Source organism: Diaporthe amygdali (assembly GCF_026229845.1).
Source record: "Diaporthe amygdali strain CAA958 chromosome Unknown NODE_19_length_847323_cov_64_739301, whole genome shotgun sequence".
NCBI lineage: Eukaryota > Fungi > Ascomycota > Sordariomycetes > Diaporthales > Diaporthaceae > Diaporthe > Diaporthe amygdali.
The window spans coordinates 246,548-268,144 of NW_026517039.1; the positions used below are offsets into that span (position 1 = coordinate 246,548).

A 21,597-nucleotide genomic window follows, 5' to 3' on the forward strand; every position below is an offset into this window, starting at 1 on the left:
AATGTCATGATTCTTCGTTTAGTCTTTCGGCACGTGCTCACGAATCAATCATGCGCTTCGTCCGGAATGTCAAGTAATTAATTTACCCTTGTTGGTACCGGGAAAGCGATTGAATGCTCAATATTTATATGCCGGGCTTTCTGAGCGTTTCGAGGTACCATCCACAGTATTCGCAAGCCCCGGCATTCTAAGTCCAGCAATGCTCAAAAACTCTGCGGAACAAATACGTCTGATCTCCATAACCAGCCTTCATTCAAATGATTTTAGTCTGTAGCGACTACAATGCAATCTTCCATATCCACATCGGCATCAATACCAGGGTCTGGGTCTATTGCAGTTTCCATTGCACCATCGTCTTCGGATCCGTCCTCGATCAAAGGTTCCGAGTCAAGGATAATTTCGATCAGGATCGAACACGCCATTGGATAGCGATGCGTTTTCCGTATCTTGAAGCCCGCCTTTTCGATGATCCTGGCCATCTCTTCTTCCGTCCGCTCCTTCTTTGCGAATGTCACGCCTGTTACACGATCCACGGATGTGACTCGCCAGGGCGCGTGCTGGGAAGAAACGATAACCTCGTTTAGCAGCACAACCGAGTACCCAGGCTCAATGGCCGGCTTCAACTGCTCAAGAATGTTGACGCATACTTGCTCACTCTTTCCTCGCAGGGCTGTACGCAGGTAGTATGCCCTGGCCTTTTGGACAGGCTGTGGATCGGAAATATCATGAGGCATGGTCTGGAAGATACCAACGTAGCCGGATAAAAGAACTTGAATGAAAACCTCTTCAGTTGCTTGTAAGATGAGTCTGCCGCGGTGGCCGCGGAATAATTCACGGACCTTTCGAAGAAATCCATCGTTGCCACGAGCATTTCCCATGGCAACTAAGAGGACGCCGTCGCCTTTGGATGGGTCGAACCGCTCGACCAGTCTCTTTAAAAGGGGGCAGAATTCTGGATCAGGCAACGCATAGCCTGCCTGCCAAGCGTCGAGCATGTAGCTCCAACCCATTCCAAGGTATTGCGGCCATTGCCTAGTACAAAATGCTTCAATGAACAAGTCAGTGTTAAAAACGGTTTGAAACGGCCCATTTGGAGGAGAGGGGTCTCCATGTTGAGTATCTCTCAGGTATCTAGGTAGATGAAAGAACAGAGGGGCTATGATATCTTGGCTGACAACAGTAATTAGCAAAGGTGTCTGAAAGACACCACAGAGGAGGAGGAACGGGTGATACGAAGATTTTATGCTGATTCAGTCACTTACTTGAAAGTAATGCCACTCTTATACCTTGGTTCAGTCATTGAGCGACTCAAAGGCAGTAAGACGTAGGTATCTGGTCCACTTTCGCCGACAACGTTCATGGCTGCAAGATGCTTCATCATTCGAGCTTACGATCGTCAGCCAGGCCATATCATAGGAAGCAATGGTAGTCATCTCACAAATGAGAACTTCATCAGCTCCGGCCTTTCCTGCAAGCTCTTTAACAGTGACCCCCTGCACACCAATCTCCTCATCCTCCCTCATCAGTTCGAACAGCTTGAGGTCAACTGCGACTCGGCAATCAGCATTCCTAGCAGGCTTTCAAAGATATCAGCAAAGCAGTCATCAAGACTGGTCGTGGAGACCAAGGAGAGTCTGGCTGACTTCGGCCCAACCCATTCGCTGGAGTGATTCGCCGGGTGACTCCAACGAAGCAATCAGAGTATAGCAGAGGCTCATCAGCCTCTCACGCGCGCCATCCTTGTTCTCTTCATATGCAACTCCGGCATCTTGTAATTGCTTGAGAAGGTCCTTTGTGGGGATTAAAGTATCCATGGCTGGAGTGAGGGGCGAGAGAGCTTGTGAATGTGGACGAAGCTGTCAATACTGCGTGAATTGATGGATCTGTAGCGATCACTGCAATGTATCTGCTGCAAACAGTCCAGGTAAACATTCTGGTCCAGATTTACTCATGACACCAGTCAATAGCCTTGTTGATGGAAGGGGCTGTCGGGAGGCTACATGTGTACTTGACCATGACGTTGCTGTTGCCCATTGGCCGTCTTCATTGCCAGCCATAAGTTTGTTTCTTCACAACGGATGTGCTGATCAACTTATCGCTCACAATGCTATTTTGAATAATTTCCCAACACCTATAGGTCTGATTGATCGGGATCATCTCTCACCGGTCTAGGCCACACCAAGGTATCGTCTACGGTTGAGCGGAATAGCGAGGTATGATGCTTGTCCACAGCAATAACTACTTCGAAAACTCAGATCCGCGAGAGTGTGTTCCTTCCCGGCCAAATTTACTTTCCAATGAGAAGTTGGAAGGCGGAAAACAAAGGCAAGTCGGCACCTTCTGGAGTCAACCAAAAATCTTAGTCGCGTTGGCTCATGGCAATTTGAAGGTCAGGCGCGTACTTGTTGGCGTCTTGTCCGGTCCAGTCACGCTTGCACGCCCTGCATGTGGTGGTATCTGAAGTCTACATCGCCCGTAAATTTCCGCTGCTTGGCCAACGTCCTCAAGTCAGGTCTCACATGCATAAAAATATAACTCGAGGTGAGGTTTTGTCACCTTTGAGCCCGAATCAGATCAACGTGATGGGAAGACAGAACTCCGAAGCAAGGCGTTACCGTGTCGCATCGTAGGCATGTAGTCCCGGGATGCACTCATCCATCAGAGCCGAGGGTCGCCTCGGTACGGGCGTCCCAGCCAGATGGAGCCGAGCCTCTGCGAGTCTAAATCCCAGGCTAGGCTCAACGTGGACCGAATGTAACGGTCACACCAACTGGCGACTAACAGCTTGTCGCACGTCACGAACTCATTGAGGATAGTGTTACGCCGCTCTGCACGTCGGCCACCCATCCCCCTGAACCCGATACCGGCTCATTGCTGCGACTCCAGCACGGACATGTTTCGCAGGCTTCGCTTGATGATATGCCATGTTGCCAGGCTGCGAAGGCGAGGCCGCCTTTGATGTTGGGAATGGCGAATGCATCAGCTGCGAAATATCCGCTATTCAGCAGATGATGCAGTTGTCATCTTTCACATGGCATTTCGCAGCCAGACCCGCTTAGCACGGGGTACCCCAGCGGACGCCATCATGATTCATGTGGATCCTGCGGATACACTTTCGGCCGTGTCATCGATCCGCCATCGCTTACTCTCTTAACCTCGGCATCTTTTTGGACATACTTCGACGACAAGCCACTTGTCATGTCTTTAAACCCATCCCTTAACCCAGCCAGTTCTCCCTTGTACCGCGCTGATCACACTGCCTTTGGACTATCTGCGCCATCAACACAATCATCATGCCTCCAAATCCAGACTGGGTCAAGCAGCTGAAGCCGGCCTCCCCACAAGGGGCTGACATCTTGGTCGAAGAGCGGTCGAAGAGCAACGTCAATGTCGACCAACTTGCCGAGTTCCTCTTCACCAAGAAGACCCTCCAACAGAAGGAGGCAATCGTAAAGACATTATCAGCAGAGCCTGTGTTTGACAAGTCCAAGAATTACTTCCTAAGCCGCGAGGACCGATTCCAAGCAGCCCTGGCCCGTGGCAAGCGCATCGAGCAGCTTTCCCGGAAGAACAAGTGGTCTCAAGATGAGTTTGACTACGCCTACCAGCTCACTGGCGAGGCCACGCCACTAGCCATGCACTACAAGATGTTCATCCCCACAATCCGCGAGCAGGGCACACCGGAGCAGCACAAACTTTTCCTGGAAAGGGCGCAGAAGTTTGAGATCATCGGGTGTTATGCGCAGACCGAGCTGGGCCACGGCTCCAACGTCAGGGGCCTCGAAACGACAGCGACGTGGAACCCAGAGGACAAGACCTTCACGCTGCACAGTCCTCATCTGACAGCTTCGAAGTGGTGGATCGGTTCGCTCGGCAAGGTCGCCAACCACGCCGTTGTGATGGCACAGCTTGTGATCAAGGGGAAGAGCTACGGACCTCATCCATTTATTGTCCATATCAGAGACCTGAAGACCCATGAGCCACTGGAGAATGTCCACATTGGAGATATTGGGCCCAAATTTGGCTTCAACACGGTAAGCAACAATCCTTGGTGACACGCCGCTGGATCCTAACTGACACCGCTACAGATGGACAATGGCTTCTTGCTCCTGAACAACGTGAAAGTCCCACACGTCAACATGCTCTCCCGCTTCTCCAAGGTTGATCCCGAGACAAGCAAATACATCCGCCCACCAACTCCTGCCCTTGTCTACGGCACTCTCACCTATGTTCGAAGCACCATCGTGCTCGAGTCCGGCACTGTATTGGCCCGCGGCGTTACTATCGCCACTAGGTACTGCGCCGTTCGCCGCCAATTCCAGGACTTGGATACCAAGGGCAGCGATGTGAGCGAGAACCAGGTGCTGAATTACAGCATGGTGCAGTTCCGCCTGTTGCCTCTGCTAGCAGCAACTTTCGCCCTCCATTTCACCGGGCGTAACATGATTTCCCTGTACGAGGAGAACCAGAAGCGCCTGGCTGCTGGGAACCCGCCGCCTAGCAACGACTCCAAACGCCGCCCTGGACCCGAGGAGTTGACTGCAGGTGCTGATCTCTTGGCCGACCTGCACAGCACATCCTGCGCACTCAAGGCATTCTCATCTACCGTTGCGGCCGAGGGTCTAGAGGTTTGTCGACGTGCATGCGGTGGTCACGGATACAGCTCTTTCAGCGGAATTGGCTCGTATTACGCTGATTACCTTCCTACGGTGACCTGGGAGGGCGATAATTACATGCTTACACAGCAAGTGGCACGGTATCTATTGAAGTCTGCACGTGCGGTGCTCACCGGCAAGGCAGCCGAAAACGACACCACCCGATTCCTGAACGTGTTCCTCAAGAGGCAGGACATCGGCGCCGCATTCGACGTGTTGGGCTCTGACCAGGAGCTGGTTGACGCGTTCGCATGGCGAGTCGCCTACCTGACCTTCGACGCGCTCAAAAAGCGCGACGAGGAGAAGCAGGCGTGGAACTCGCTGCTGGTGGACTTCTACCGCCTCAGCACCGCGCACGCGCAGTACATGGTGGTCAAGAGCTTCAAGGACGCGCTGCACAACAACATGGGCGGTGTGGACGAGCAGACGAAGGTCGTGCTGCACACGCTGTTCAAGCTGTTCGCGCTGCACACCCTCGAGAAGGAGAGCAGCGAGTTCTTCAGCAGCGCCGCCACGACCATCAAGCAGATCGCCCTCGCGCGCAAGCAGGTCATGAAGCTGCTCGAGGAGATCCGCCCGCACTCGGTCCGCCTCGTCGACGCGTGGAAGTTCCCCGACTGGCAGCTCGACTCCAGCCTGGGGCGTTTCGACGGTCGTGTGTACGAGGATATGTTCTACAGGGCGAGCACGTTGAACCCTCTGAACGACGTCGTGTATGACTCGAACCCGGACAGCCCGAACCTGATCAGGCAGGACAACCGGGCCAAGAGCAAGTTGTAAGGATCGAGGGAGATAAATCTGTCATTCACATGAGGCGTTGATGTCGGATCTTAGATTACTATATACTTTTTAGAGACCACTGATACATATAGAGATGTTTAAACGTTGATTCTAAATAATATGTGGTTCTTTTAGTAGTGATGTAGATGAGTGAGCATCCAACTTCGGCGATTCCCGTGAAGAGGAATGAGCCCTTGTCCGGCGATACCACGTTAACGCCGTCTTGGCTCCGTCAGTAGCGGAGGCTGTGGAACACCACGCGGAGCATGCGGCCGCGCGCTTTGATCTGATAGTGCATTAACGTTGCACCAAATGTGGCTCGCGGCCGTATCCATCATCAGTTTTGGCTGACGCCAGCCATCAGCCATCCAGCCAGGCAACCTACAGCCGCATCATCTTGCAAGCGTCAGCAAGCTGTGTTATATAATCTGCTGTCCCATTCAAGGGAGGAGACGAACTGTTCTTCAACTCAGCAGATTCTCTGGTTTAAAACAGCGCTTTTACACGACATCAAAGCTTCAGCGTTTGCACATCGGCCACACTTCCAAAGCATAGCGTTGGTGAACACGATAACATGCATCTCATACTCACTGGAGCGACGGGCCTGGTCGGCTCTGGCGTACTCGACGCCATGATCAAGATGAAAGATGTCACCAAGATATCAGTACTAAGCCGAAGACCAATCCCAATGGCGGAGGACGTGAAAGACCCACGGGTCAATGTTATCATCCATAAGGACTTCGAAAAGTATGACTCCGATCTCCTCAACAAGGTCAATGGAGCAAGTGGGTGTGTATGGGCCTTGGGAGTCAGTCAAACCCAGGTTGGGAAGGAGTAGGTATATCCCTATCACCCAATTTGTTATGACGGTCTGCAAGCAGTCATTAACAACCTGTCAAGGGAATATATCAAAATCACAAAAGACTTCACCCTGCGCGCAGCAGAAGCATTCCAGACCCTCGGCTCAGAAGAACAGCCCTTTAACTTCGTCTTCGTGTCGGGCGAGGGGACAACACACAACCCAGGGCGCTTCACGCCCATCTTCGGGCGCGTCAAGGGCGAGACGGAGAAGGCCTTGGCCGAGATGCGCAAGGCCAACCCCAGCTTCCACGCGTCTTCGATCCGCCCCGCCTTCGTCGACGCCGCCCATCACGATGCCATCAAGCCGTACATCCCGGCTCAAGGCCTGGCGAGGGACGCTATGCTGGCGGTGCTGGGCCCGCCGGTGAGGGCTTTCCTCAAGGGCAGCTGGAGCCCCACGCTGCCCATGGGACGGTTCATGACGGAGATGGCTATGGGAAAGTTCGACACCCAGATGAGGGCTGGTGGGCCGGCGATTGAGAAGATTGGGGAGTTCCCTGTGCTTGGAAATTCTGCCTTTAGGAGACTGGCTGGGCTTGACGGTGACAAGAAGTGATCCAACTAAGGGGCTTAACAGCATTGTATTAATCACGGGAGTTGAAAGCGAAAGTTACATTGGACCTTGCGACTGTATGTGGTATAGTTCCACTCTAGGCGTTCATAATAGAAATGTGAGCAAATGTTTTCATACTGGAAACACAGGGAATGTCGAAGAATGCACCACATGGACCAGCTCACACCTGACCCACAAGGATCGCCACTGAGACATTCTGCGGTCTTATTCACTATTGTCCGTATGAATCACAAGAGAAAGAGGACGTGGAATAGAAGATATGGTATAATTGAAAACTCCGAACCAATGAAGCCTGATCCAAATCCGCGAAAGAGCTGTCTTCCCCCAATCGTAACGCGTGTTCTGCTGGGTCGATCTATGCCAAGATGTCCCTTCTCCCAAGCCAATATCCACCGCTATGCTCCATGTGCCTAGTTGGAACGCCCAATGCCAAAGATGCTATGCATATGCAGTTCCCGAGCCCTAACATCTCGCAGCGCCAGCCTGTGGCCCAGTGAGACCCTCCAAGCGAAGCCAATCTACCCACTACCCTCTTTTAACAATCCCTTCAGCTCACCAAATTTAACGGGTTTGACAAGAAACTTATTAATCCCCGCACTGATCGCATCATCCTGCGCCTCGGCGCTCGCCAGGCCCGTGAGCGCGATGATCGTAGCGGGCGGCTTGACGCCCCTCTCGACCTCGAGCGCGCGGATCTTGCGCGTCGACGTCAGGCCGTCCATGACGGGCATGGAAATATCCATGAGAATATGCGTAAAGGGCGGCCGGGCCGGCACGCCGTTCGGGTACCTCGCCGCTGCCGTGCTCGTCGAGCCACTGGCACCGGTGGGAGGAGAGGGCGACGCGGAGACTCCGCAGGCGGACTCGTACTGCTCCAGCGCTATCAGGCCATTGCTCGCTGTCGCATAGCTAAGATTCTGCTTCTTCATAAACATGACCAGCAGCTGCAGGTTGATGTCGTTGTCATCAACGAGGAGGACGTGGGGCCGGGCGGCCGCCGAGTCTGCTGCCTTGGCCGCGCCGTGCTGCGACAAGGGCCTGTCAGGCGGCGCTGACATGGACCGTGATACGGACACCGCTCTGCTACGCCCGAGCGTCAGGTTCCTCGTAGCTGTGGCCGATATGAGTGGTGCCAGCGACTCAGAGGAGCCTTCGTTGCCGCGCTCAGCCTCGCCATCGCCGTTCACCAATACTCCCGGGCCCGGACGCTGGGGATATTCGTTTTCGCCCGCGGGCTGAGAATCTGATGACTCCTGCTCTTTGATCGCTTCTGCCTCGGCTATGCGCGCCTTCTCAGCCTCGAAGAGCATTTCCCTCTCGCGCCTGATGGCTTCTGGGTCCGAGTCCTGCCGGCCGATCACGATTCGCTGCTTCTGCTCTGCAATCGCCAAGCTGATGTCCTGCGCAACCTGCTGATTTCGAAACTTGTGCAGCACGTTGGCAAATTTGCGGGGCCCAAGAGGCTGCGTGACAGGCACGGCTTGGATGCCCTTCTCTAGAAGCGGGCCAGAGATGTTGGAACGGAAGTCTGACGCTTCTGCCGTGTTGCTGCAAATGACAATTACTTTGGTCGGGCCCTTCGAGATTGCTCCGTTACCGTGCCACTTGAGGAGCATGTCTGCTGAAGTCGGGGGCAGAGGGAAGAGCATGTAGTCGCATGCAGGTGCATTGGAAGGACTCTGCTGCGCGTCCAGGCTCTCCCTGGACCAATGCTCAATCTCTATGCCGAACCACTCTTCACAATTGTTCCGCAAAGTGTCTCTCAGGTGATCCAACCCCCTGTGGTCCGATTCGCGCGGTTCGATGCCAGCCTCCGAGGCAAGATCGTAAGGGTCAACGATGCATATCCTGGAGTTCTTCGCAAAGTCCATGTCAAAGGGTCCATGTTCAGGCACCTTTTCGACCGTTGGCAACGTCAACACGACGTCGACCTCGGTGCCCAAGTTCTGTGTACTGCTAACGGAGATGGTTCCTTCGAGGGCGTCCACAATCTGGCGTACGATACTGAGGCCCAGCCCCGTTCCCGAAGCGAAAGGATCTTCCTGGGAGAAGGGTGAGAAGAGCCGTGTCCTTTGGAACTCGAGTGACATTCCCTTCCCAGAGTCGACGAAGCGGAGTCGTACCCTGGTATTTTGGTCTGTCTCAGACTCGATCTGAAGCGACACTCCAACGAAGCCTGCATCTGTGTACTTCAGAGCATTGCCCAGCAAGTTCATCACAATCCGGCGAAGAGCCCCAGGTTGCGTACGCACAAACCAGCTGGGCCGTCGCTTGATGTCGAGGATAACAACCGGGTCAATATCGGGCAGCGGTGGGGTGCCTAACCCAAGCGAAGCATCGGCGCCCGTAGCGATTGCTAGTCCTCCCCCGGATGCTTGGTGATCGTGCAGCGTGCCGTGGTGAGTCCTCCTGAAGGCGTGTCCCGCTGTTACAGCATCCACCACCTCCTCCACCAACGCGGCTAGGTCGAAGTCTGCCGTCAAACCAATGATGCTTCCCACGGTTTCTCGTCTATGACCTGACTTGGAATAGTGGCCTCGCTTCCTTGTTGAATTTCCCTTGCGAAGCTTGTTGATTTTTGCGTAGTCGAGGACGTGGTCTATCGTGTCCAGAAGCGTTTTCCCGCAAGTTTCGATAGAGGTGAACAGTCCTGCTTGATAGGCCGACACCGCTGTTTCGTGAAGGAACTCCACTGATCCGAGGATCCCATGCAGAGGAGATCTAGCTGTCGTTAGTATGGTGCGAAATCCACCTACAACGCCGCTATTCCTTACCTCAACTCATGGCTTATTGAAGCGATGAAAGTGGTCTTAGCCAAGTCGCTCTTCTGTGCCTTTGCTCTCGAGATTTCACTCATGATACTGTTTCCAAAAGCCTTAAGGTATGGCAACTCGTTGTCAGGATTCATCAGTCGGCCAGCTGTGGACGTCCATATGAAACCACCTGCCAGGTATTTTCCCTCGGTGAAGTCCCACAGCGGCAAGAAAATTAGTGACCTGATTCCTGGGAGGACCTTGAGAAGCTCACTCGGGATGAAGCGCTCCTTCTTGGCCCGCCCTGTCTTATCGTTCCGCGCTGGCGTGGGATCCAATCCCGGGTCAACCACGGCCGGTTGAGGCTTGTCTTCCGCGGAGAGCTCATCACCTGAGCTGATTCCACTCCCAGTGTCCGTAAAGCTGAAGAACTTCCCGTGTGGAAAGTTCTTAAGATACCGCTCCATGTTGTCTTCTGGAAAGAGGAAGTCCTTGGCTTCCAGCCTGCCGTACTGCTCGTGCTGAGTAATCGACAGACCCATTACCTCGCATGTCGGGTAGCGCCGCTTTCCCCGTAGGTCGTCTACAGAGTCACCAGAATCCATCCGGCGATTTCGTGGTCGGCGGGGAAGTGTCGAGTCGCTCTGCCGGTCGCTGCCTGAAGTGATGCCCGAGGAGGCATCGGCATGGTCCGTTGTGGGTTGTCGTCCCAGTCCTTGGAAGGTCCTGGATGAGGTGTTGAAGAAGATCACGCCATCTGCACCTGTGGACTTCCGTATGATATGAGTAGCCCGCTGCAAGATCTTGTTGGGATCATCCTCACTGCTCTTTTTATTTGACGGCTTAGGGGACTCTTTTGGTGACGGGGGTTCTGTGGGTTTGTCATCTGTGCTGGCGGAAGCAGTCATTTCGTCCAGATCCTCCAGCATTTTCTTGGCGTTCTGTGTTTGCTTGCGCATGACCGCAGACACGATAGGAGAGGCTTTCTGGTCCTCTAACGAGGTATTGATGGGCATGGCTGAGGTTGAGGTGTTGACAATCTCGGGTTCATCCCCAACAGGTATGCCCTCGATGAAATCGGCGAGGCCTCGCACCATTCTCGATCCGTTCATCAGGGCATCACGATCTTTTGCGAGCTCCAGATGCTCCATGATGGTGGCAGCAACGTCTTCCATAAATACCAACTCATCGATGCTCAGGCCGAACCGTGGCTCTTCATGGGACACTGCATAAACTCCAATCCTGTGGCCAGCTTTCGTTTTGATTGGGACTCCAGCGTAGAATAGCACCCCAGGCTTCCGGACTACGTAGTCCCGGTCTTTGAAGCGGTCATCCAGGCGCATGTCGGGCACGACGAGTGCCTCAGTCGTATATGTGCGCCCATCGTCATCCGTGGCCGTGTACTTTGACTTGAAGCTGTGGTGGCATACAGCGTCGCCACGCTTGATGATGGTATTTCCCAGCCAGACTTCATCTCCGGGCATATGTCGGTGATCAGACAGTAACGATAATGTGCGGGTTGCCTCTGTGAGGATATACTGCTGGGTACTGTCGATCAGGGAGATCATGGAGCGCCTCACTTTGAGACGCAGAGCAGCCAGTTGGGCAAAGGCGGTGAGGGCCTTGTCGCCAGAAGCTTTGGGCCTGTAGCCCTCGTAGGTGAGACCCCAAGCATTATCACCTCGCTCATCCTCTTTGATGTCAACCAAGGAGTTTTGGGCATCCTTCCATGGCTTGTAATACCTTCGGGAAGGAACGTTAGTGAGTGTGGCCGTGAGACAGCCGAGATGGGGGCAATAGACGGCCGAGAGCCGTAGTAGCTTGCCTGTGTAAATCGCGCTCTCGCGCCGCTTCAGGACGCATCGGTCGATACCCTTCGACTTGAAACCAAGGAACGAACGCCGGTCCTAAAGGATGGTGAACTTGCAATGGTGGAAAAACTCGACTGATATCCTTTGCGCGTGGAAACGGGGGTCCGAGTCCAGTTTACCGTCAATTTTTCGTCATCTCGGAAGTTTTTTGCAGCGGCTGGACGGGGACATGACTTGTAGGAGAGCAAAACCTCCAAGTGCCTCGAGTCTTTGCCCCGGCTTACCGTTCCACAATGGGTAGCGTTCCCCGCGGGCGATTCTGGACATCAGCAGGTGCCCAGGTGCCCCAGGGGACCCACAAGGAGGCGATGGCATACTACAGGACCGATCTCAGTATTGCCGTACCAGCGTATGGGGCCAGCAACCATGGATTGCTTCGATCATGGCCTAGAACTTCCCGTTACTCTAGGCCCACTTCCAAGATTTTCGTGGCACACAGGTCTCAGCTGCAAGGACACCCACTCGGCCACTGAAATTGACAGCTCTTGGAGTGGGACCACTGTATTTTGAGGGTTAGGTTTGTGGCCAAATATGGACACCCCTTGCTCTCGACACGGGACACGACAATCCTTTCGGCACGAACTCCGGCTTTCCGAGGTCCGCCTAGATCAGCAGCCAGCCAGACCAGCCAGACCAGCACTGCAGCCCAAGCGCTGTGAATCCCGAATGCCATTCGGTCTGGGCCTAGTAGTCGACGCGTTCTAGAACTGTGAGTTAGGCGATCACGGCGACGTATCTAGGGCCAAACGTCCAGGCCTTTTGGCCTCTTGCCATCGGGCCTACTTTTGCATTACCGTCTGATGTCCGACGCGATGCACAACAGCTATTTGCAGAAAAAGTACGGAACCTTTAGCGGGGGCATAGATCACACACACTGAAACCCTTGCCTGTAGACGCTCGTAAAAGTACCTTCTTGCTGCCATTTCGTCCAAGACTGTCTACTGCCTATGCCATAAAGATTGTACACAGAATTATAACCCGATTTAAGGATCCAACTTTAGCTAGACCGAGAGCAGGGCGCCATTTCTTGAGCAATTGAATACATAGCTCTCTCGTTACCCTAGCCCCTCGGGCAGATAGTGCCAGTTTGTGAGGCATTCTCATGTAGAATATAGTTGTCAGCAGCACTCAGCAGATCGCTGGATTCAACCGAGTCTCAATGGCTTCGGAGGGACTGAGGGAGTACAAGATGAGTCCCGTCCGCCACCTTTTTGGCGATACAAGGAATTCAATCCCTGGCCCTTCATTTCAAGTGCACCAGTTATCATAGCCTTGCAACCTCTTCCCCCCCCCCCTTCACCCCCCGGCGGATGTATTCTGTGAGCATCTATCCCACACCATGTGCCCTTGAGCAAGAATTTCGAGTTGTAGAAGCATAACATTGTCCTTCAAACCAAGTGCAATTATAGGATGCACATCAATATGATGTGGGAATTTGAGAATGATTGAATGAATCGAAATTGCATTTGAATAAGGCGAATGCCCCTCTGACCGCACGCAGTCCAATTTATTCTGAATGTGTCGTATTTCAACCTCATGGTATAGTCTAGTTGGCAGGTTTGAGAGTCGCCCAGTACCAAATCAGTACCTAGGTATGCGAGCGGTCTTCGGTAAGAGCTTTAGAGATGCATGTGCGTCGCATTCCAATAAAAAGAAATCCTGGAATCGGTACGTCTATTCAAATGTTACAGAAAGAATTGACAGACATCTGCCTGCTCTCCGTCAACGCGGGCAGAACGAGCACCATATTGCGCCATGCAGACGAAATGTGGGGCAGTATGCAGGCACCAGCACGATAAATGAGATCAATCAACCGCAGGTCTTTTGGCCAAGGTGCCAAGTTGAGCGGAGTAGAAACGAGCTTCCCCTTCAAGATAAGAGGTACCTTAACAATTTTGCAGGACGCAGGGGGTCCGCACACATGTAATCGTGATTTGTCCGCTGCACTGGTGTCTTTGCGGAGGCCAAGACGGTGCATGCAGCAATGGTGATATCTGTACGACTGCCCAGATGGTACGTGACTAGTTGGAGAAGGTGACATCGGGGGTGGCCCTCATATACATGTAGACGCCAGTATAAAGATTGCAAGACGTCGTCGTCACTGATGAGTCTGAACCTTCGGTGAACGGATCGCAACCCACATTCGCTGTGTCTGTCGCTCGCTCAGTCGCTATGAAGGGCTTCACCACCCTCTCTTTGGCCGCGTCGGTCTTGGCCGTCCAGGCTGTCAGCCCACCCCGGGGCACTGGCTTCCCAAAGACGAACGGCACACGTCTTCTCGCGTTCAATGAGACCGTGCCGAGTACGCGTATCTCTCCCAGTTCGGTTTCTCTTGCCTGGGTCGATGGAGAAACCGACGGCAGCTACATTTCGTCCGACTCTGACGGTGCACTCATTATTTCGAACGCGGTGACCGGCGAGAATTCCACGTTTGTATCCGCTGATCAGGTGCCGGCGGACAGCTATGATTACTGGATCAGCAGCGACTCCAGCAGGGTCCTCTGGGCTACCAACTACACAAAGCAGTACCGTCATTCGTACTTTGCAGACTACTACATCCTGGATGTCCAAAGCGGCGCCCTCACCCCGCTTGTTGAGGACCAGGTTGGCGATCTCCAGTATGCTGAGTGGAGTCCCACTGGTGACCGGATTGCTTTCGTCCGCGGCAATGATCTTTATCTATGGGCAGACGGCGAGGTGACAAGAATCACACACGACGGTGGCCCCGACACATTCAATGCCGTCCCAGATTGGGTCTACGAAGAAGAAATTCTTGGCGACCGCTATTCACTCTGGTGGAGCCCCGACGGAACCAAGATCGCTTTCCTCAGCTTCAACGAAACCGGAGTTGGCACCTTTACTGTATCCTACTACGCCGCGAACACTCAGTATGGGCCGTCCTATCCGCGCGAGCTCGCAATTCGATATCCCAAAGTTGGCACGAAGAATCCGACAGTTCTGTTCAACCTGCTTGATGTTGAGGACTCGACCGTTACGAACATTCCCATCGACGCCTTTGGCGCTGATGACCTCATTATTGGCGAGGTCGCCTGGGTCACAGAAGACAGCTCAAATGTTCTCTTCCGCGCATACAACCGAGTGCAGGATGCCGAGAAGATCGTGAACGTCAACGCTCAGGATGCCACGAGCTCAGTCATCCGAGAGCGGACTGAAAGCACGGGATGGCTCGACAACAACATTGCTATTCAGTATATCGGCGCCCTGGGTGGCAACGGGAGCACCAACGGCACGTACCCAGCTGACTCGAGCTACTATCTTGATCTCTCTGATGAATCTGGATGGGCACACATCTACCTCTTCCCTGTGAGCGGAGGATCCCCCATTCCACTCACTTCGGGCGAATGGGAGGTTCGCTCAATCCTCAAGGTTGATAGCACCCGCGGTCTCGTGTATTACACTTCGACCGAGCGCCACTCAACCGAGTCACATCTGTACGTCGTCAACTACCGCACCGGAGCGAAGCGGTCCCTTGTGGATGACACTGTGCCTGGCTACTGGTCAGCCTCTTTCTCCACGGGCGGGTCATACTACCAGCTTTCTTACCAGGGTCCGGATGTCCCATACCAGGAGCTGTACAGCATTAATAGTACCACACCCCTTCGCACTCTTGAAGACAACGCAGCATTCATCGTTCGCATTAACGAGTATCGCCTACCCGAGATAACATGGTTCGAGCTCGACCACCCTGACGGCTCGAAGCTCAACGTGTATCAACGTTTGCCCGCAAATTACGACCCCAACAAGAAGTATCCGGTGCTTTTCAACCCTTACGGAGGCCCTGGTGCGCAGAACGTCAACAAGGCGTGGAAAGCATTGAACTACAACGCATACGTCTCATCCGACCCAGAACTCGAGTATATCCAGTGGGTCGTTGACAACCGCGGAACGGGCTACAAGGGCCGTGCGTTCAGAGCACAGGTGACGGGCCACCTGGGCGACCTTGAGGCGCAAGATCAAGTTTGGGCTGCGCAGCAGATCATCGAGAGGCTGCCCTCTGCAGATGCGAACCACGTTGCCCATTGGGGCTGGTCATACGGCGGGTACCTCACCTCCAAGGTTGTCGAGCTCGACAGCGGCGTCTTCACGCTCGGACTTATCACCGCGCCTGTTACGGACTGGCGGTTCTACGACTCGATGTACACAGAACGGTACATGAAGACACCGGAATTGAACGGGGCAGGCTATAACGCCTCTGCTGTGAGGAAGACGGATGGCTTTAAGAATATCGCTGGCGGATTCCAGATCACCCACGGTCTTGGCGACGACAACGTGCACTTTCAGAATACCGCTGTGCTCACCAACAACCTGATGGGTCAAGGTGTGAGCCCGGAGAAGTTTGATGCAGTGGTCTTCAGCGACTCCGATCACAATATTAGGTATAACGGCGATGGGGTCTTCCTGTATAAGACGCTGACAAAGAGGCTTTGGGAAGAGAAGAAGCGCGTGCCAGGTCAGGCTCCGGCGATCCATCAATGGAGCAGGAGGAAGGATGGAGTGGTCGAAGTGGCGTTCAAAGCGTAAATGTGGAAGAAATCTGTATATTCTTCAAACCTCCAGACATTTCGCAAATTGATTCTCATACAAGAAGACATGCTCGTGACAAATATGGTTACGGTGCATGAAAATATCCGTCTTTTGGCCGTGTCTTTTTTGGGTCCTGTGACCTGCTTGCAACCCTATTGTACATTGAACACTACTTCAAGCGATATTTTCGAACCCAATGCATCATGAAATTGTAGAAGGAGCTGTTTTGTTGCCGTCCTCAGCTTTCTCGCTAACATGCTACATACTTCACAGTTGTGGAGACAAGACGATACTCCAGACTCGGCAAGCGACGAGTAAATATTACTGACTTTCACCAACATCACCGAGATGAATCTTGCTGTGCCTCAAAGCTGATCCAAATTACTGAGAATAGAAATGTTTTGCGTACGAACTGAGATGCTGTCGAATATACTCTCGCATTCGAGAATCTAGGACGGGAAGGTCTATGGGGTGCATAAATGAGGCTGTTTCGACTGGAGTTTTACTCACGGCATCTCGTTCATTAGAGCTTCATTTATGGGACGAGAAGATGAGTTCAGGTTCGTCCACGAATCGGAACCCTGTGCCTGACGATCATATTCTTCAGACGGGGTGAGCCTCGATTGAAAGCTGCAATTCACCAAGCTCTACGATCTAACTCGCCCCCACCTGGCCAATCGCGCAGTTTGAATATAACCTCAATATGTTGTTGTCTTTGATGCTTGTCTCGGTGCACATGGGGATTGTACAGTTTTTAAAGAGAGCGAAATTAATATTAGAACAGACTTGTTACGATAAAGAGGGGCTTCGCCTATAGGTTGTTGGAAGCATGAGTGCATCCAGAGAACAATGATGTTCTGGTAGTAGTCACGAACGATGCACTCGGCAATCTTCGAACCTGCATACCCATAACTCAATTAGAGCAACATTCAAGGTCATTTCCGCCAACATCTCCAGTCAAAAACCTATTGAGAGCACGTCTGATCTTAGCTCAAAGCAAGCCAAGTGAAACAGGGTTGACCGAGTGCTAAAGATCGGGTGGTATTTTGAAACCCCCGGGCAGATCATTAGCCGAGTTTCGAGTCACCAACACTAAATTCCTCATCAGTAACCATATCGCTCGTTTTTCGTTCTCGGGAGAAGTGTATTGATGATGCATCAAAGGTCGTGAACAGTAGTCCGAGGATAGCGCCAACACAATGCTTAGGGATATTCTCATCCTCTCAATCGGTAAGGCCCGGACATGTGCGCAAGTCCGAATCCCATTTAGCTGACACGTGAGAACTTCAAGCGGCGGCGGTAGCCTTGGCGCTGCCACGTGGGATCACGGTAATTCCGAGAGGCACTGCGGACACCGTCACACCACTGACGGCGCTGTCTTCTTCGCCTGGTGCTGTGGCCGCGAGGCAAGCCCCAGCCGCCGCCGTTCCATTGAGAATCATGTCCCTCGGTGCATCCGTGACGTTCGGGACTGGATCCTCGACGGGCAATAGCTATCGCAAGGACCTCCGTGACCAGCTGGTGGCCGCGGGCCAGACAGTGAACTTCGTTGGCGAGTTCGTGAACGGGAACTTCACCAACAGGCAGGTGGAGGCCACGCCAGGTTTCGTCATCAGCCAAATTGCCAACTCCTCGAATGTCAATGTGCCCAAGTTCCTGCCCAACCTGGTCCTTCTCGACGCAGGCACCAACAACTGCAATTCTGGAGGGGCTGTCCCTGACGCAGGTGCCAATGTGTCGTCTCTTATCAACAGTATCTACACCCAGAGCCCCGGATCAACAGTCATATTGGCTTCGGTCTTGGTGAACAAGGTCCCAGCGCAGGAAGCTTGTCGGGTGGATGTGAACAACCAGTACAATGCGCTCGCAACGCAGCTGACGGGTCAGGGAGCCAAGTTTGTTTTGGCGGACATGAGAAGCCCAGAGGGCCCAACCACCAACGACTTGGCCGACACGAGGCACCCGAATGACGTTGGCTATCAGAAGGTGGCAAATGTTTGGATGCAGGGCATCCAGCAGGCGCTCTCGAAGGGCTTCATCACGGCGGCGGCGGACAACGGCATTCCTGCTGATGGTGGGGCTTGAGAATGTAATCAACGTTCTTTGTCCTTTGTTGTGTAAATACGAGAATACAAGGAATATAGGCACTCACACATTTCACTTGGGTTGCCCAAGAAACATGATCATGATCATGGTCATCATCTCGCTTACTTGATGAGGCGCAAGACAACGATCTGCTTCAGAACCAGTCTCACATCCCTTCCTGATCGAAAGGGCCCAAGCCCTTCGGATTGGAACAGCCTGAAGTCGACTCAATTGTTACCAGCCATTGCGGCGATTTCCGTTGTCGCTGATCATGGACAATGTGGCATGATAAAAGGGGAACGAACAAATCCGAATCGACTTGGCTCCAGGGAAATTGATGGAGCGCAACCACGGTTCCACTACTGGAACATGTCAGGCACGCGGACTTGATAGTTCCTCAACAGGGGAGTAGTATGGGGACCTTGGAAGACTCACGATGACCAAAAGTCCCTCGCACCTTTGCATTCGGGGAAACATCTGTTTTCAATCTTTCGATAACGAAACGTGAAATGTTACTTTGCTAGCTGCCGATACTTCTTCAACCCCCCAAATTTGAACCTGACGTCCAAGCAGGCCTGAGAAACTAGAATTAGCTTGGGACCGGGTCAATCAGCCTCGAACTGTGTTTGAAGACCTTGGGCTGTTCGTATGTGATCAACCCGGCAGGAGTAGTACCCCTCCGAGCTTCTACAGATTCCCCACGTTGTCTGTTCAGCGTAATTAAATGTCTGACCGTGAAGTTGTACAACGTTCTCAATTTCTCATCACGAACATTGCTCTCAGCTCACAGATGCTTCACGTTTCTTGGCCAGCGGAAAGGACTAATCAAATTTGCAGCTGGCCAGGGTCAGTCTGAGGCTGGATTGACCAGGGTGCACGTAAGCATATCTTGGCTGTATCATCATGGCGCACGGAATAGGCTCTCGAGTTCATTTCAGCCTGACATAATTAAGCGCCGAGAAGAAATGTAGTTTAATTTACCTGTGCTGCTATGGATGATGTGATCAGTGTCCTTTTCGATAGTTTTTCCAGCCGAAGGAGGTTTAGAATTGATTTGTTTTATCGCCGCAATCGTGCAGCTCTCATAGTGAATGTGCTGTTGAATCTGGTGTCAATTTTGTTGAAAAAGCATCGTCAGGGCGACATCCTTGTGTGCTGAGGAGCTTCTCGTGCAGCTTATGTCTGAACGAGATGTGTGCGCAGGTTGTTTACATTCCTAGAGATGGATCTGCGAGGTTGGTTCGGCGGTGTTGGCCCACATCCCGACGAGAAACGGGCAACCCACATGTATCAGATCAGCGATGAACCCCAGAAAGATCGAGGGCAGTTCCATGTGGCATATCTTGGCAGAAAAATTCTTGCCCGCGATGCCACCGGCCCATTTATGTCCTGTGCTGAAACATGAACGTGCTTCTCTGCATGAAGCGAGTCGAAGGTGCCAACTCGCTTTCGCTTGCTCTTGCTGGGCTTGCCAGTCCTGTTGTGCGGATGTGGTTGCGCCTTCAAAATGCGCCTGGGCAATCCTGTCAAGGTTTGGGGGATGCTTTTGTGCTCATTCAACTTTATGGGATCGGACCATGCAGCTGCGTTGTTAAAGTCTTTCAGCGCTTATACGTTTTCCCGCCTTCATAAGACGTGCTGTGTGAACTTTGGTACAACTTCTCACCACTGCCCTGATTTCTTGCGAGTACTTTCTACTGTAGTCACAACCAACCATATGCTCGGAGAAGGCCCGGTTATAGACTTGCTCTGCACCAATCCTGAGCGGCACCGTCGCATCTGTGCAACGAGCATGAGCTTGGCAGCTTGCGTGGCGGCTCCATCGTCTGGAACTTGTTATATCCACTCTGGGCCCCACCAATGTGCCGTCCAGCCATCGTTGATCACAGTAGCCGCCTTCTCAGATTGACTATTGGTTGAAATGCAAAAAACCGAGCTAAGGCGACGAATTTTGGTATCGGAGCCATACCCTACCAAGGTACGGGCTTACACTATCGGTAATTTTGCAAATTGGCTTCATTGCTCTCAGATGCACAGCGGGAACATTTGGCCCTATACGGCATCTCACCTGAAATTTAAGTCAGAATACTGTCTCTTGTATTTCTCATTATCACATGAAGACACCGGGGCCATGTAGCAAGTGTCCATCATGCCGTACTTTTACAGACAAACTCCACCCAGAGCTCGCTGTACCTTTCTTTAGACCTGGTGAACCAAACCTCGCAACCCTAAGCGAGTAGTGTCATCCCGCGACCCCCTTATACTGAGTACGTAAAGAGATTACTTAGTGATACATGATCCTCGAATAGTGAGATCACTCAACCCGTCCCAATGGACGGACTACCGCACAGACGTGCCTTGGCAATGTTTGGACGGGGAACAGGTGTGGGGCTTCAGAATGACACCTGATGGTCTAGAGCTTGCATCAGCACCTGTCAATGTTGTACATCGGAAGAAAGGAAGTGTGCTCGGGTAATTGTAGCAAATAGAAAGCCAGAGGTATGCCAGAGCCTCAAATTGGCGCCCAGAAAAAGACAGCTCAGGGCCTCTTCGCAGCCCAGCCAAGCGTGCTGTGTGCATTTGATCGAAGCATGAGCAGTTGGCATGTTGCCAGGAGAGGGGCCGACTGGGCAAGCCCATGCGAGAACAGATGCATAGACGAGCATGACAGCTTGAGGTTTTGCTAATATTGGACGCAGGTCGTAGATCCTGATCGTTCGGAGCTGATCAGATTGACCGGTAATCGCTGTGATCATAAGGTACCAGGATGTTGATCAGCACCCGAGCATATAATCGTCCGAGGACGATCCTTGGATTAATGGTCACATTCTTGTACCCAATTCTAACCACACTTCCCAATGTGGTATGGACCCCTATGAAATCGGTGCAACGATGAGATGACACGAGATTCTGCCACCCGGGATGAAGCTTAAACCGGAGGATTTAGCCTCTGCATGCCGCACCATCGACGCAGTGGAATGACGCCAGAACACATCACTTCGAGCTCAGCGCATAGCGTCCAGCATCACTGGCTTGACAAGCCTTCTGATGAGCTAAGGCGTTGCACCCAAAGACCCGCATGGGGCAGCCACCGAGCAAATCATGGCTATAGAAAAGACCTATATCCCACATCCCGAGGCTCGGCCCGCCCTATGTGGTTTCAGACGACAGGAGAACACAGACAGGGACTATCCTACGGCGCTTGGCACAAAAAGGGGCCACATAGGTGGATATGTCTGCTTCAGACCACACGGGGCAAATCTTGGCAGTACCTATCATGCAAGACACCTTCTGTCGAACTTGCCATGATCTGCACGTCACAAGTAGGAGCTCCATGAGATGGCAGAATCTTCTGCCCCCAATGGGATGCCCTTCCAAGTATAGAACAGGTTCCAAAGAGGGGCAGTCTCCCGACCCTCACCCTGAACCCAGTTGATCAACGGCGGAAGGTCCGCCGCGGTGGAGATGTTTCG

At 52.9% G+C, this 21,597-nt stretch overlaps 6 protein-coding genes across 6 annotated transcripts; 4 read left to right on the plus strand and 2 right to left on the minus strand.

Moving 5' to 3' along the window:
* Positions 1–263: 263 nt before the first annotated feature.
* Positions 264–1,814, minus strand: J7T55_010437 (uncharacterized protein; the record flags this gene model as incomplete). Its single annotated transcript, XM_053144980.1, has 3 exons — positions 264–932; positions 1,392–1,577; positions 1,644–1,814. 3 exons carry the CDS (start codon positions 1,812–1,814, stop codon positions 264–266), a joined length of 1,026 nt encoding a protein of 341 aa, XP_052992284.1.
* Positions 1,815–3,293: 1,479 nt separating this feature from the next.
* Positions 3,294–5,435, plus strand: J7T55_010438 (cyloxidase; the record flags this gene model as incomplete). The annotated part of the gene is made up of 2 exons (XM_053144981.1): positions 3,294–4,034; positions 4,089–5,435. 2 exons carry the CDS (start codon positions 3,294–3,296, stop codon positions 5,433–5,435), a joined length of 2,088 nt encoding a protein of 695 aa, XP_052992285.1.
* Positions 5,436–6,009: 574 nt separating this feature from the next.
* On the plus strand, positions 6,010–6,852 carry J7T55_010439 (nucleoside-diphosphate-sugar epimerase; the record flags this gene model as incomplete). Its single annotated transcript, XM_053144982.1, has 2 exons — positions 6,010–6,220; positions 6,317–6,852. 2 exons carry the CDS (start codon positions 6,010–6,012, stop codon positions 6,850–6,852), a joined length of 747 nt encoding a protein of 248 aa, XP_052992286.1.
* Positions 6,853–7,388: 536 nt separating this feature from the next.
* On the minus strand, positions 7,389–12,167 carry J7T55_010440 (uncharacterized protein; the record flags this gene model as incomplete). Its single annotated transcript, XM_053144983.1, has 5 exons — positions 7,389–9,591; positions 9,645–11,366; positions 11,719–11,810; positions 11,899–11,993; positions 12,050–12,167. 5 exons carry the CDS (start codon positions 12,165–12,167, stop codon positions 7,389–7,391), a joined length of 4,230 nt encoding a protein of 1,409 aa, XP_052992287.1.
* A 1,499-nt stretch (positions 12,168–13,666) lies between these two features.
* J7T55_010441 (uncharacterized protein) lies at positions 13,667–16,036 on the plus strand (the record flags this gene model as incomplete). The annotated part of the gene is made up of 1 exon (XM_053144984.1): positions 13,667–16,036. One exon carries the CDS (start codon positions 13,667–13,669, stop codon positions 16,034–16,036), a length of 2,370 nt encoding a protein of 789 aa, XP_052992288.1.
* Positions 16,037–17,238: 1,202 nt separating this feature from the next.
* J7T55_010442 (uncharacterized protein) lies at positions 17,239–18,124 on the plus strand (the record flags this gene model as incomplete). The annotated part of the gene is made up of 2 exons (XM_053144985.1): positions 17,239–17,269; positions 17,331–18,124. The coding sequence occupies 2 exons, from the start codon at positions 17,239–17,241 to the stop codon at positions 18,122–18,124; spliced, it is 825 nt and encodes a 274-aa protein (XP_052992289.1).
* Between the last annotated feature and the right edge of the window lie 3,473 nt (positions 18,125–21,597).